We start from the raw sequence: 15,170 nt of genomic DNA, 5'->3' as shown, positions 1-15,170 counted from the left end.
AGAAACCTGCTTAGTATTAAACATACCTGTCTCACTGCTACTGACTTTGGAGACGATACTTCTATATTTTTTTCCCTGGTCATTGTTCTTCACAAAAGACCTAATTGAAAATATCTGTCAAATCATGTCTCTGGTTTCCCTCTTCTTCCCCCTGCCCCCCCCCCCCCCCCGCCCCCCCCCATTAATTGGACACGTATTGTGTTTGTGTGGGAAGGAAGGAGGCTCTATAGCAGTATAGCAATATTGCTGGGAAAAGAACATTAAAATGGATAAAGGGATTTCCTAGCGGTATAAATACCTGCACACGACCTCCCTGTGCTCTGGAGCCCTCCTGTATATGTATATGCAGGTAAAAAGCCTGGAATAGAGTTTGAGCTGCCATTAATTGCGCAGGATCTGTTCTTGTTGGAAAACAGGGGCAGGCGGCTCTTTTGCCTGTTGGAGGGTATGACTTGCCAAGCGTTTGCTTCATCTGACACCTTTGTACCCTTGAATTCTGACTCTTCTCCCTCTCTGCCTCTGATAATGCATCACAGCGCTGCAGAGTGCCTGCCGGTTTCTAACCATGCCACCAATGTTGTGTCAACAGGTACTTTTTAAAGATAATCTCGTGCTCAGTAACTCTCATTCTTATCGCTTTTGGAGTGGTATGTGCTCCTCAATGCCTGTGAGACTTAATCTGTTCGGTATCAGTGCTCTGTGAGATTGGGACTACATTAAAGTAGGAGCGTTTTCAGAAAACTGCATGATGAGTGAATCAGGAAAACCCCAAATGTTCATGGTTTAGCTAAATTTGTAGCTTTCTCTAAGTTTATTACAAGATTAGGCTCAAGTGTGCTACCAATGCATTAATGTAGAAAGGTTCAAACAATGTCACTGTTGTTACAACTGTATAGTCTTCAATGGCAGCTGTCATGTAGATTAATCAAAAGTTTGTTTCTTATGTAACCACAGTTTAAAATAATATTAATTACTTTAAATAGAAAATGTATTTTAAACAGGTCAGGTCTACATATGATTTTGGGAAGCTTTCAAGAAGGAAAAACATTGCTTTACAAAGCGTATTGCCTGCTGAATCAAGGCTAAGATTTAAGTGGGATGTTAAAAATTGGTAGCAGAAGCCTCATCAATATTTTGGAATTTTGTCTGTTTGTGTATATAAACCAATTAATTGCATTTAAATACCAGGAGTATGTAATTACTGAACTATCTGAGAGGGACACAGAGAGAAAGAAAGCTTTCTTACAGCCTTAAGCCTGCAGAAGGGGGATTCTGGAATACAGTAATTGTTGATGGAAAGCTTTCAGGAACAGAAAAAGAAATAGTTTTGATTTATTTGAAATTGCATTAATGTAAGGATTTTATTTGGAGTCTTAACAAGAAACTAGCCTTCTTCTGAAATGCGTAGGTAATAAAACATCTTAATAATAAGAAAAAGAACGTAAGTAATGAAAACTGAGCATTAGTGGTAGATAACAGGATCTTATACATTAAGCAGGAGGCTCAAAATATCCTATTATGGCTGTTGGTTAGCAGCAGGAGTAGGGAAAAGGAGAATTTAAATTTTGCATGAGACCAAATTTATGTATCTGTATCACTGCAGTGTTTTCTAGATTCGTCTTATTCATCATGAAAAGTATATGATGACAGTCAGCCAAAAGCATTTGCTTGTCTGCTTCAGATTTGGCGTTTGATATTTCATAGTTACCAGCCAAGGACAAATACTACTGTAGTCGGAGGGAATTCTGTTTGCAAGACCACATCTAGCGGGTGACTCTGTGAGAACAGAAGCAGTGACAGAGGGTGGTAACTATAATGAGTAAGGGTTTATAAATTTCATACATAGATTCAGAAATTGTAATAACGCCATGCTACTGAAATCATCTAAGGAGAGTTTGTGTACAAAGTAGATGTGAAAGAATTTTGAAGAACGATTTATATTAAATGTCGATTGTTTTAAAAACTGTGTGTGATGGTTGTGCATCAGAAAATATAGGTTAATATACTTCTGTTTGAATACCATGTCATACAGCTCATGTTCTGCAGTATCCTCTACACTTTTTTATTATTTAATTTAAATAGCATCATCCTATTTGATTTTAAATCCTTATTTGCAAGTTGAAAATTATATTTTTATTTGTAATCCATATATTATAATTTTTACACAATAGGAAAAAACACAGGTAAGCACTTAGATCTTATCTTAGCAGAAAAGTTGCATTGCTCTAAATGCATTAGTATTATTAATGAGATCTTTTTTTTTTTTTTTTGCATTTATACTATTATGAGCATGCCTGTTTTAGTAGGTTTTATATTTGTGTAAGTGTATCTAAACCGGACATTTTACTGTTATGATTACTGTTGTAAAAACCCGGAGATTCTAATCCCTAATTAATGATAGTTTTGAACAGGACTGTGCACTCTAAAATGCAGTTTTACGTATCTGAATGTTTAAGAACATGAATTTTTAATATGTTTCATAGCAGTTGTTAGAGGGGACAGTACATGCATTTCTGTGCCTACATATGCATGAGCCACAGCCACATCTCTTTTTGCATTCAGCAAAAACCCACCTGATTCTTCAGGCACAAATCTGAAACACCGCTGTGAAAACACCAGGGATAAATTAGCGGTGGGTTTGTTGGTGCTGATGATGGAAAAAGTTGATTTAGGCCTAACTTTTTGGAAGAGCCCAGAGTCTATCGTCCTGTTTCCCTACCACTCTGCCAAAGCACCCTGAAATGTTTTTGATGACTTGGCACATAAGAAAATGTGACTTCTGGATGCCTCAAAGCGAATGTCCCCGAACTTCTGGTATTGGAAACCCAGGTCTTAGGCATGCATAACATGTGCCTGTTTGCACTGGGGGGTATGCATGACAGCCAAGTCAATCCATTTGCTGGGAACATAGAGCAGATTTTTATGCAAGACTAAACGAAATGGTGTGTGGAAGCTGGGTGGGAAGAGGAACTTGTCTCCTCCTTGAGAGTTTAATGTTTCCCTTGCTCAACTGTATGTGTAAACTGGGTTATACACATAGATTATACTAAAAACAATGCATCAAGACCACAGCATGACCATTTCTAGTCTTGGCTCAGAGTGTACCTCGTTATTTATACTGACAGTCTTCATCTGGGGCCACCTGGCCAAGCATCTGGACTTCCAGCAGCGTTAACCTGATGGTTGTGGCCCGGAGTTAAATGCTTATTGCATGCACACAAATACTGTGTACAGGGGTACCGTCTGCCTCTGAACTTCAAGGCTGTGTCGTGAATCCTCGCACATTTTCTTACCGGTCCTATCTGTTTTGTCTTTGATCCAACCTCCTATATGCTCCTGTATCCGCTTTGCCGTGACGACCCTGGGAAACTCTTTGGCAGGCCTTCATTACTCTGTGCCTTCCTGTCATTATGGAAACCAACCGTCTACCTACGGGGTGATGGCAGGTAAGGGACATACCCTCAGCTGGGCGAGCTCTTAGCATCTTGGTTTCGGTCAGTTTTCCTTCAGAGGGACCAGTTCAAGACAGTCGCTTAAAGAAGATGGGATGGGGGTTAAGGCACAAGAAAATGCGTTAGGAACTTAGGGATCCGTGCCCAGAGTTTCCCCGAATCTCTACATCTCTCAGGAAATCAATCTGCTACTTATTTCTCTCTACAAGACTGGGGTGCCACTCTTTTTGTTCACCTATGTCCACTTCCCTTGGCAATCAACATATTTGAGGGACCAGGAGTGGTGTACCCAATATACCTGTGTATTACCAGTACCGGGGGTGATGGAGCCCTGATGGAGCTATAAAATAAAATGGTGGCATCATGGAAGGATAGCTGAATTCAGCAGGCAAATCATAAACATGATCGTGGACTTTTACACTTACAAATTTATGCTCACACCCTGCTCAGTTTTCCATGTCCCCAGCTGAGCAAGAGGAACTGTTATTCCACACAAGTTCAAGTAGCAGTCAATGAGATAATGCCACGAACCAAATTAACGCGACTACGAGGAAATAGTTGTGTCTTAGAGATAATCCAAAATCAAACTCAGCATTTTATTTCACTTAAGAATGAAGGAAATTAATATTAAGGATTAATATGATTAAGTCAGCATAGATGAATATATCTGCATAGGGACTTTTTACAAACAGAGTGTAGACTTCCTTCACGGTGTACAAATGTCCAGATGCTCCTATTTCATTTATGAGTCTGTGCATTTATGCGTCTGTTGCAAACATTCCTGGTACTGTTCAGATCCCTGGGAAAAGTGCGTAGGTATTAAAAAAAAAAAAAAAAGTATTACTCAGAAGTTCACTTCATTCCAAAATAAATAATCTTCATTTCTCTCCTTTCTTATTTTACTCTTTTTGTTGTTGATGATGTTTTTTAGGCATCAAGCCTGCAACTCCAGAGATGCTATCAGCAAGTCTCTCCCAGAGTCGCATCTTACAGACATGCAGCATGCCCCATCCCAATGTGGTGAACAGCGTCAGCACCTTGCAAAGCAAGTCCTCCTCTTTTTCAGTCTCTTCCTTTATTCTGTGAGGGTTTTTTTGGTTGTGGGCTTTTTGTTTGTTTGGGGTTTCTTTGTGGTTTTCCTGTGTGAAGTGTATAAAATATTCTTATGCGGTAGAACCTCCAATGCTGCTGAGAGCAATCACAGCAGAGAAGACAAGAAAAATAAATGGAGGAAGGGGTGGGAGGTTAATGAAGTTCTGACTTCTGCTACGAAGTTTTGTGTAATTTAGGAAATGGGGAAGTATGTTCCAAGAACCTGGAATTTGCTGGCCACTCCAGCTACACTGAAGAGTATTAATATTATTTTCTCCCGTGATTTTCTTCCCCCCCTTCAGGTCAGAGGCTCTTTAGCTGTATGTACAATATCTAGCAAAAAAAACCCCAGTCTTTGCCCTTAACTGAATCTGCTTTTTAAATTTGACATTTGTGAACAAAAGGTAGCATTAGGTGGATTTGGTTTGTCCTTGAGCAATTTCTTTTTAAGACAGAACGATCATTCTGAATATATTCTGGGTTTGGGTTGGGTTTTTTTCCTTTAAGCTTTTACCTGTATGGTTTCCTCAAACAAATTTTATGCTAAAGCTAAACCAAGATAGTATCTTGTCCAAGCATCAAATAGGATTTACATAGAAATATTCTTTGTACCAGAAAATAGTCTGGCACATTTTAGATGACTCAAAATTATATAGATCCACCAATCTTTTTGTGCCACTTAATTCCAGATGAGACCTTGAATTGTTATTTAAGTTTGGACCACTTATCATCTTAAAGTGCATCATATTTTGCTAAGAAATAGGATGGCTGTGGCCTGTGGAAAGTGGCTGTTGGTGGGTTTTCATCCGATGGGACAAAAGAGAGACCGTATCTCCTAGGAGATCCTCCCTCTTGGATACTTTAGCGTATGCTCTATCATAAATATTACAGACATGGATTATGAGATCACAAAGGCATGTTTTTATTGTGTGGGGGTAGACCATAACTGCACTGAGTTTTGGTTCTGGTGTTGCTCAGGTAGCCTGACCCCCTGCCTTTATAAATTCCCGGAGCACGCCCTGAGTGCCAGCTCCTGCGCCCTGGGCCACGGCTTCACACCCATCCACCAGTCCCTCCTGACAGACGACCCCGCTGCCGCAGACTTCAAGCAGGAGTTCCGCAGGAAAAGCAAGTCTGTCGAAGAGCCCGTCGACATGGACTCCCCTGAAATCAGGGAGCTGGAGAAATTTGCTAATGAATTTAAGCTGCGGAGAATTAAGCTGGGTATGTGCTTTATGTCTGCGAACAAAAGGCTGAAAAGTTCCAGTGAAAGCCCAATTATTTCTAAATGTTTTACGGTTTAGCCTCTGCAGTTGTCTAATTGTAACTCTAAGCCTGCCTCACACTGCCAAACTTTCTCCGTTCCTACAAGACTTGCACGGAATTAATGAACTTCGGCTTTCTGCAGCTTAGTATGCAGAAAGCGACTCCAAACTTCCGTGCCCTTAAATTATTTGTCATAAGTGCAGAGAAAATTATTACTGTTCATTAAATTACATTCAGTAGCAGGTGCATTGTTTTGCACAGCCCCAGATTTTCTGCAACTTAGGGCAACACATGCTCTAACCTCTCACTCCCACCCTCCTCCCTGTGAAGTGCTTTGTCTGATGCTGCAATGCCATTTCAGTATACAAGAAGGATGACATCCATGGCGAATCTTTCATACCAGTAGAAAGCTTCTCTTCCTGGTTTATTTTCTTGTGTCAAGACACAGGTACAGCAGCAACTGATATCTTTGTTTCTGTCTGGTAACTACCGGGGCTGATGTGAGATGGATTGCTTTAGGGAGTCTCTGGTGAGGTGCTTGTCTTTCACTGGAAATCCTAGGCAAGGGTCAAGGTGGACTGAGCCTGCCTTTCTCACTTGTAGGAGATAGAGGTACATTGCAAGGTAAAAGCCTGTCTCACCCTTGTCTGAACTATACTGAAAAAAATTAACATCCAGCTGCTGCAGATTCAGCCTACTTAGGCATATTGGGGCCTCTGAATGAGGAGTTGCAGTTCTGACATTATCACTCGTAACATTACATTGCACTACATTACAACATAGGACATCTTTCTAGCTTTAAAAATGTGAGAAGATTATAAGGTTATTACAGGTATCTATGCATTATCTCAACAGCTAGAGAGATTGTGTGTTCCATTTGCAGTGTAAACATAAGGACTGACACAAAAATGTAGGGTTTAAAATTGTATTTGCAACTTGGTTGGTTTTGCTGTATATCATGTATTTAATGTCAGACACAGCAATGGAAAGGTTTGTGAGGCCCCACATGAGCACACGCTGCTAATCACTGTAATTATTACCGCATCTTCACCCCAGATTTATTAGGGAACAAAAATCCCTCTGATGCAAACAAATGACACAGAGCCTGTCGAGCTGGGCTTGATGCTCTGATGAGAAAAATGCAATTTGCACAGGAAAACTAAACTGTGGTTGAGCTTTGCAAGGGAAGACAAAGTTAATAAGGGCTGTAGGTCTGAGACTGAGACACGCAGAGCTAGTGCAATCAAAAGGGAGGTAAAAAGCTGCCTCGTGAGACGTTCAGCATCTCAAGAGATCCAGCCTGTTCTGGCACAGAGGCAGGCAGGGAGGATGACTAGCAACACTTTCTAGAAAGCTCCAAAGTGATCTTGTTCTCTTCATTTTTGACAGGTTATACACAAACCAATGTTGGAGAAGCACTGGCTGCTGTGCACGGCTCTGAATTCAGCCAAACTACTATCTGCCGGTTTGAAAACTTGCAGCTGAGTTTTAAGAACGCGTGCAAACTGAAATCGATCCTGTCCAAGTGGCTGGAGGAAGCAGAACAAGTAGGAGGTAGAGAACCAAAATCCTCTACATATCGATTTGCATTGAAAACAAAATCCCATATGTCTGTTGAAGGACTAGTACATGTCTTCTGTAGACTAAAGTTTTTTTGTTTTACCAGCTTTAAATACTAAGGTGTGCTTGTATTAAATGTTTATCTTTTTAGGGGGAAGCAAGAAGGGGAAAAATTAAATGTGTGGAGGGTACAGGAGAGCAGAAACTTCACTTGGCCTACTGGAAGTAATCTCTTTCTGTCCCATCCCAGCAAACCAGCTCCGCTCCGGTAGCACTGGGCAGAGCTGTCACTAGGGTCTGCAGGACAGCCCATTTAGCAGCCAACGGGGATTCTTTACTGGCAAAGGACTCTCCCTTCCTGCCTCTGGCATATTATGAAATGTGGCCGTGGGGGAAAGGATTTGAGTTTAGCTGAGGCAGTGGTCTTAAAACCCTGAGGAAGAACAGCATGGCATAGAGGTTTTTGATGCAAACTTTTTGCTGCTAGGGGGTTCCCTTCCTTTTGCCTGATGAGTTTCCAGTTGCAGGAAGAGTCATGGGGTTCACTGGGCAGAGTGTATTTTAGGACAGTTTGGTCAATGTAGAGGGCATGGGTTGCCCTAAAGAACAGCCTTTTCAGCTGGGTAAATTGCGCTGCTGAGAAGCAGCCGGGGCTACCACTGTGCGGCACTCGCCTAGCATGGGAAGAAAAAGATGATCTTAATGATACTTTTGGGATTTGTGATTGTATTCAACAGCAGGGAATGTTGTTAAATAGCTCTGTCTGCCACACACTTCAGTTTCCTCTGAACCAAATTGTAGAAAGCTTCCGTTCCCTGTAACTGTGCTAGCAACCAGAGGTTTTCCCAATGCGGCTGGCACATTGCGAGCATCACTCGTGCCAGGGAGCAGGGCAGCCGCACAGGCTTCAGCTGCAGAGCGGGACCATGCAGGCAGGCAGCAGCCCCTGAGAAATCAGGGGGGACGTGTCCATCAGAGAGTGGTGTGGAAGGGGCAGGTGTATAAATGGGGTTGGGGGCCAGGGTTGTATTTCTGAGGAAAGTGGGTGAGGTAGCCAAGGGGTAGGAAATGGGCTCTGTCTCGCCAGACCGTGCCCTGCAGGGCAGGAGGGACCAGGTATGTCAAAGGAGGAGGCTGAAGTCCAGCTCCACACGTACACCAGCACGGAACTGCTGCTGGTTGCAGCTTTACTAGCAGCACACCTGTTTTGATTGTAACTGTGTATAGCTGGAGGTAAAAAAAATGACCAACCATCTTAAAAAAAGAGGTGCCCCTATGCGTGGTGCTGCTCTTATTGAGCAGCGTTATCTGTTATGCTTTCTTCTGTCTTCAAAGATAGGGACTTTTTTCTGGAGATGATGGTGCTTGTTTTCCATTCCCTGTGCAAAGTAACTGCCAGGTTTTCTTTTGTTTTTAATACAGCTTTATACAATGAAAAAGTTGGAGTGAACGAGCGGAAGAGGAAGCGCAGAACCACCATAAGGTAATAAATAGTTAGGGCGTTGCACAGTAGAAACCAATTTGGCTAAGATGCTTCTTTTTCTTGGGTTCAGAATCAAAGCGTTACTTTCTATTAATGAATGAATATTAATTCTATTAATGAAGCTAGTGTTTTAAAACGTTGCACTGTTTTGAAACATTTCAGTGAAAAATAACAGCCTAACCCTCCAAACCCCCCAATTTGCTACAAATATACTACTATTCCAAATTAAATTTTTTTTCAACATATGACAACGCATTGTAATATGAAAAAAATAATTTATTTCAATTCTGCCCAAATGTTATGGTATCTATATAGTAAATAAGGTATCAGAGCACCCTGATTTAATAATTAATTAATAATTTGCATTATTTTGTCAGAGGATTGAGGTCTGGGAAGTTTGAAGGCAAGATTTTACATGTAATATTGCAACCCTGTCCCTGTCCTCTGTCACTGGATTCTTTGGAGTTCCCAAAGAAACACTTTAATGAGCGGAAGGGGAAAGAAAAAACGGAGTTGTTCTGGGAACCTTCTGTTTCTCACATCTCTGGTGGCCAACATCCACCATCTCTCTAGCTTCAACTCCATATGCAAATCAAGTAGACTGGTAAAACATATTACAAAAACAATTACCAAACAGGCAAAATGAGAAATAGGGTACTTCTTTCTCCTTTAGATATTCCAGACTTGTATAAGCTTTGGTGAAGAATTCACTCAGTGGGCCTCCAAGGAGCTGTAGTATTCCACAGAAAGGGAAACTGACTGCCTCTGGGCACACCTCTGGTGCTGTCAGGCCCTACCCATTACAATGAAGTGCCTGTCCTTTGAACACAGATCATTCCTGATGTGCAGCGTCACTTTCTGGAGATGTAGGCTGCTCTATGGTCCCACAGCCACAACACGTACCTTCTCTTGCATTCAGCTTGAGACTTGTTTTTTAGTCATAGAAGAGTTTGTGTTGGAAAGCGCCTTTTAGAGGTCATCTAGTCCAACCCCGCTGCAATGAGCAGGGACATCTTCAACTCGATCAGGCTGTTCAGAGCCCCATCCAGCCTGACCTTGGATGTTTCCAGGGATGGGGCATCTACCACCTCTCTGGGCCACCTGTTCCAGTGTTTCACTACCCTCTTTGTAAATAAAATTTCTTCCTTATATCTAATTTAAATCCACCCTCTTTTAGTTTAAAACCATTACTCCTTTTCTTATTGCAACAGGCCCAACTAAAAGTTTGTCCCCATCTTTCTTATAAGCCTCCTTTAAGTATTGAAAGGCTGCAATAAGGTGTCCCCGGAACCTTCTCATTTCCAGGCAGAACACTCCCAGCTCTCTCAGCATTTCTTCACAGGAGAGCTGTTCCAGCCCTCCGAACGTTTTTGTGCCCCTCCTCTGGACCCACTCCAACAGGTCCATGTCTTTCCTGTGCTGAGAACTCCAGAGCTGGATGCAGCACTCCAGGTGGGGTTTCACCAGAGCAGAGTAGAGGGGCAGAAGAACCTCCCTCAACCTGCTGGCCACGCTTCTTTTTAATGCAGCCCAGGATACGATTGGCTTTCTGGGCTGTGAGTGCACATTGCTGGGTCATGTCCAGCTTTTCATCCACCAGCACCCCCAAGTTGTTCTCTGCAGGGCTGCCCTCAATCCCTTCATGCCCCAGCCTGTGTTGATGCTGGGGGTTGCCCCAACGCAAGTGCAGGATCTTGCATTTGGCCTTGTTGAACTTCATGAGGTTCACATGGACCCACTTCTCAAGCTTCTCCTGGTCCCTCTGGACGGCATCCCTTCCCTCAGGCATAACCACACCACTCAGCTTGGTGTTGCCTGCAAATCTGCTGAGGGTGCACTTGGCCCCACTGTCTATGTCATTTCTGAAGATATTTAACAGTACTGGTCCCAATAGGGACCCCTGAGGGGCACCTCATCACTGATCTCCATCTGGACATTGAGCCATTGACCACTACCCTCTGCATGCGACCATCCAACCAATTCTTCATCCACCGAACAGTCATCCATCAAATCTATACCTCTCCAATTTAGGGAGAAGGATGTTGTGGGAGGCTGTGTCAAAGGCCTTACAGAAGTCCAGATAGATGACATCCATAGCTCTTCCCTTGTCCACAGATGTAGTCACTCCATCATAGAAGGTCACTAGGTTTGTCAGAGAGGCCTGGCCCTTGGCAAAGCCATGCTGGCTGTCTCAAATCACACCTCTGTCCTCCATGTGCCTTAGCATAGCTTCTAGGAAGATCTGTTCCATGATCTTCCCAGGAACAGAGGCCAGGCTGACAGGTCAGTAATTCCCAGGGTCCTTTTTTCTACCCTTTTTAAAAATGGGTGCAGTGTTCCCCATTTTTCAGTCACCAGGGACTTCACCTGACTGCTATGACTCTTCAAATATCATGGAGAGTGGCTGGGCAACTACACCAGCCAGTTCCCCCAGGCCTCTGGGATGCATTTTGTCACCCATATTGCCTTTGACATACAGAATAAAACGAAGATGTGATTTCTCTCCGACTTTTGAACTATATATTCTTCTGCAGGAATGCTTCTCAGTTAGGAGTGAATTTGGGATGGGAAATGCTTCGTAACTCGTGCTCATCACAGCACCTCACAAGGGATGAAGCTTTACTCTTGGGAGACCAGTTTCTTTTCTCAGTTTCTCTACAAGCCCAGTAAGGACACGAGTGGCAGCACCACAACCTTGCCCATACTTGGCCCCACTGTCTATGTCATTTATGAAGATATTTAACAGTACTGGTCCCAATAGGGACCCCTGAGGGACACCTCATCACAAGTTTATGAAGTATGGCCTGCATGGGAGCTGAGAGCATCTCAGTCCTGGGTGGTTTTCCCCCTCTCTAGAGGAGCACACTGAAGGCTGCTCATTTAACACTGTGGGGTTGGGTGGTGTTAGTTAACAGCTATTGTGAAAATCAGTCCTCGTACTAAGCATTTTGTAATTATTCCTGCTTTTACATCTTACCCCAGTGCACTGGGAGTATCAAATACGGCAGGTTGTCAAGGGCACAGATAATTGAGGCGAAGTTCAGGACCAAATCCCATCTAGTGAGGAAATATTAATTGTTCCTTTGAGGGCGTATAGGATCTCAGTTTGAAGACCTGAAACTAATCAGGGAGATGGACTTTATCTGAACCACAGCCTTGCTCTTAACCATTCTTAATGGATGTTTGAAGGCAAACTAGGGGTAAAACAGAAGCCTCACAAACTAAATTAGGTTAATCACACGCTGAGCAAAAACAACTTAATTTGAATTTGTGGAAGCTATTTTGTTTTATGCTTTGATTAAAGCCTAAGAAGCTGTTAGTCAAAAATAATGATGTTTCTATACTTCTGTGTGTGCAGAACACCATGCAATTAATTAGGTAGTTTGGGTAACATCAGTAAATATTGCAAAATTGACTTGTAAACGAAAGCCCAACAAGTTACAGATGAAATAATGAACTAACTAGAACTCTAGCAGATACTTTGTATGTAACAGAAACACCTGCACCTCGTTTCCAGACTAAGGCATGAAGTGCCCTCTTGTGTCCAAAGGAATTAGAGCTGCTGCTGAAGCTCTGGTGCGTCCTGGTGGCACACGGGGATGTCACAGACACTCTGTAACACAAGCGGGAAGCAAATCCTACCTGACAATAAGAAAAGATAGTAGCCTTAACTTGTTTTGTTTGTTGAGCCACTCGAATTTGGTCACTGCTGGCTGAGGAGTGTATTAAGCAGACTAGAAAATGTGATGGCTGCTAAATCAGCGTGCCCTAATCTGTGGTTTCTAGAAATACTCTAGTGCCCTCTCTATGACAAAATGAGATGCAGAACTTGATGCAACATACACCACTTCCCAAATTGTAAGCGATGGAGCTCTTCCCCTTTGTAAACCCAAACGGTTTGATACAACCAGGTAACCCCGCTGACGTGCATTTGCTGAACACCTACGGCACTGCTGTGACTGCGGCAGAATGGGTGCTCAGGCTTGTTCAAGTTCCTGCGATCCCATTCATGTCTAGTTAGTAGCTGTATCTCCTAAAGAACATCAAGAACCACAAATATTTCATGATTACCACTAAAACTACATCGAATTCAACTACAATCAAATTGCCTTTAAATTACTCTGTGCTGAAATTCTGCATGAAGTCATGCTGTTCATGTCAGCAGAAAACTAGGGTGCACTTCAAGTTCGGTGGGTTTCCTTTACGTAGAAAAAAAGGGGGAAAATCAAGTCACTACCTTCAGTGCTGTTACCTGACCCTTCTCCTGAACTGGTGGTGAAAGCCTGAATATGTCAGAAAAGTTTTTAAAGGTGAAATTTTATCCCTTTATCCAGTATCGCTGCCAAAGAAGCCCTAGAGAGGCACTTTGGAGAACAAAGTAAGCCTTCTTCTCAGGAAATTATGAGGATGGCTGAGGGGCTCAATCTTGAGAAAGAAGTTGTGCGAGTTTGGTTTTGCAACAGAAGACAAAGGGAAAAAAGAGTGAAGACAAGTTTACATCAGAACACCTTTAGTTCTATTATCAAGGAGCATCATGAATGCCGGTAAAGATTTTCCAATGTATAATGTGGATTTCTGTTTTGCTTTTTGTAAATACTGTAAATACTATGTTGGATTAAAAAAAAAAAATAAATAAATAAAATCAGTCACCCACTTGTTTCTCTTACAAGTTAGCCAGCTTTGGATGTAGTATGTTGTGGAAGCCTCTATTTTAATGTAAAAGATTGGAAACAAATTAAATGCTACTGCATATATTTGGAGTTGGATGCCTCTGTTTAGCTGCAAGGAACCTATTATGCATTTTTCAACTGGAAATGCTTTCCAAGTTGCACAAATAATTGCGGTTTCCCTGTGCTCTGTCTTTCCTGCATCTTGGGTACATTTAATGATCAATGGAGAACCCTATGTAGGTACCGTAAAGCATCAGGAAACAAAGTTGTTCATGAAGAAAGGGTACAAAGCTTGATATCAGTAGCTACAGTTGGAAGTATTTTGCCTCTGCACATCCTTTACACAGGCCTCCCACCCTCCCCTAACTGTGCTAACTTTTGCGAGATTGTAAACCATTAGGCACATGGTGGGGTCCCATCTCCAGTGGCGAACACTGAGCATCAGTGAGAAATGAGAAGTTTGAAGAAGATCAGGTGAATAAGTGACCCTAAACAAGCAGTGGTGACGCTGCTGAGTATCCAGTTGTGGCCAAGGATGGGGACACAGCCGCAGGACCCTGTGGGACTGCCGCTGGCTCCGAGAGGAACGCTAGCTGAAGACCTGCTTTTCCAAAGGGCGGCTCAAACTCGGCTACCCGTACACCTCCGAGCGAAACATTCCAGGTAAATCCCTTGTGTAGGTTCAGGACAAAGCCAAGACAAATGTGCCATAATTGCTGTTGTTATTTACGGTAGAATAAGCTTACCAGTATGGAGCTGCTGACGTTGTTCCTACTCAGTGCTGTGTCTCAGCATATCATTTTACTGCCTTAAATCAGCGCCAGGTAGAAGTGATGGGGTTTTATGTTTGTTATCAAAGGTGATTCTTGCTGAATTATTAAATGTCTTATAGTTTAATTTGGATAGACTTTAGCTATAAAAACTGAGATACAATTTACCCTTAAGACTTTGTGACCAGAGAGGAAGAAACTAGAGAATTGTCAGGGTTTTTATACTTTGGGCTTTCTCTGCATTATATTTTTTTTCTGATTAAATCCATGTGCGGACATACTTCTACCAGAGATGGTGTGTTAAGCTAAAAAAAGGCGGCCTTTGCACTCTGAAATAAGCATTCATACAAAGTATTTATTGCACTGCACATTCCCACTCTCTTACGCCCCACTAATTGAAAATAATCCCTTATTTGTCATCCTCTAGCCTAGAAAGGTAATTGGAAAAAAAACCCTCCGTGCCAGAGCTCCACCTATCAGAAAGACAGGCGCTGAAAAACGGAATTAATGACTGTAGTACTCACCAGGGATGGATTACCCAGCCAGCTCATCAGCCCGGCTCATTGTTATTAGAATAGTCCATTACCATATATGCATTTTTAACTGTTTTCCCAGGACTGAAATTAAGTGAGTATATGCAAGTAGCGCTGGCCAGATACCTTTTATTTTTCCATAAAACAGACCTGATGATTTAGAAAATGTCTAGATAATAGGCCCACAGAAAGCAAAAGGAGTTTAATGTTCAAGACCACTTAGAAGCAGTGGGTACATGTTAAGCACTCTCTCTCCAGTGCACGTTAAATTATCTCCGATACCTATTACAGTCACCACAGGCATATTCAGCTATAGAAATCAGCCTCCTGGATTTAAAAAAAAT

At 42.4% G+C, this 15,170-nt stretch overlaps 1 protein-coding gene across 1 annotated transcript; it reads left to right on the top strand.

Moving 5' to 3' along the window:
* Window positions 1-447: 447 nt before the first annotated feature.
* POU1F1 (POU class 1 homeobox 1) lies at window positions 448-13,521 on the top strand. The gene is made up of 7 exons (XM_055702378.1): window positions 448-586; window positions 3,294-3,446; window positions 4,384-4,501; window positions 5,527-5,768; window positions 7,200-7,364; window positions 8,793-8,853; window positions 13,188-13,521. The coding sequence occupies exons 1-7, from the start codon at window positions 448-450 to the stop codon at window positions 13,399-13,401; spliced, it is 1,092 nt and encodes a 363-aa protein (XP_055558353.1). The 3' UTR covers window positions 13,402-13,521.
* Window positions 13,522-15,170: the final 1,649 nt, after the last annotated feature.

Source organism: Falco cherrug, chromosome 2, assembly GCF_023634085.1.
Source record: "Falco cherrug isolate bFalChe1 chromosome 2, bFalChe1.pri, whole genome shotgun sequence".
Lineage (NCBI taxonomy): Eukaryota > Metazoa > Chordata > Aves > Falconiformes > Falconidae > Falco > Falco cherrug.
This window is presented reverse-complemented; position numbering and strand designations above follow the sequence as displayed.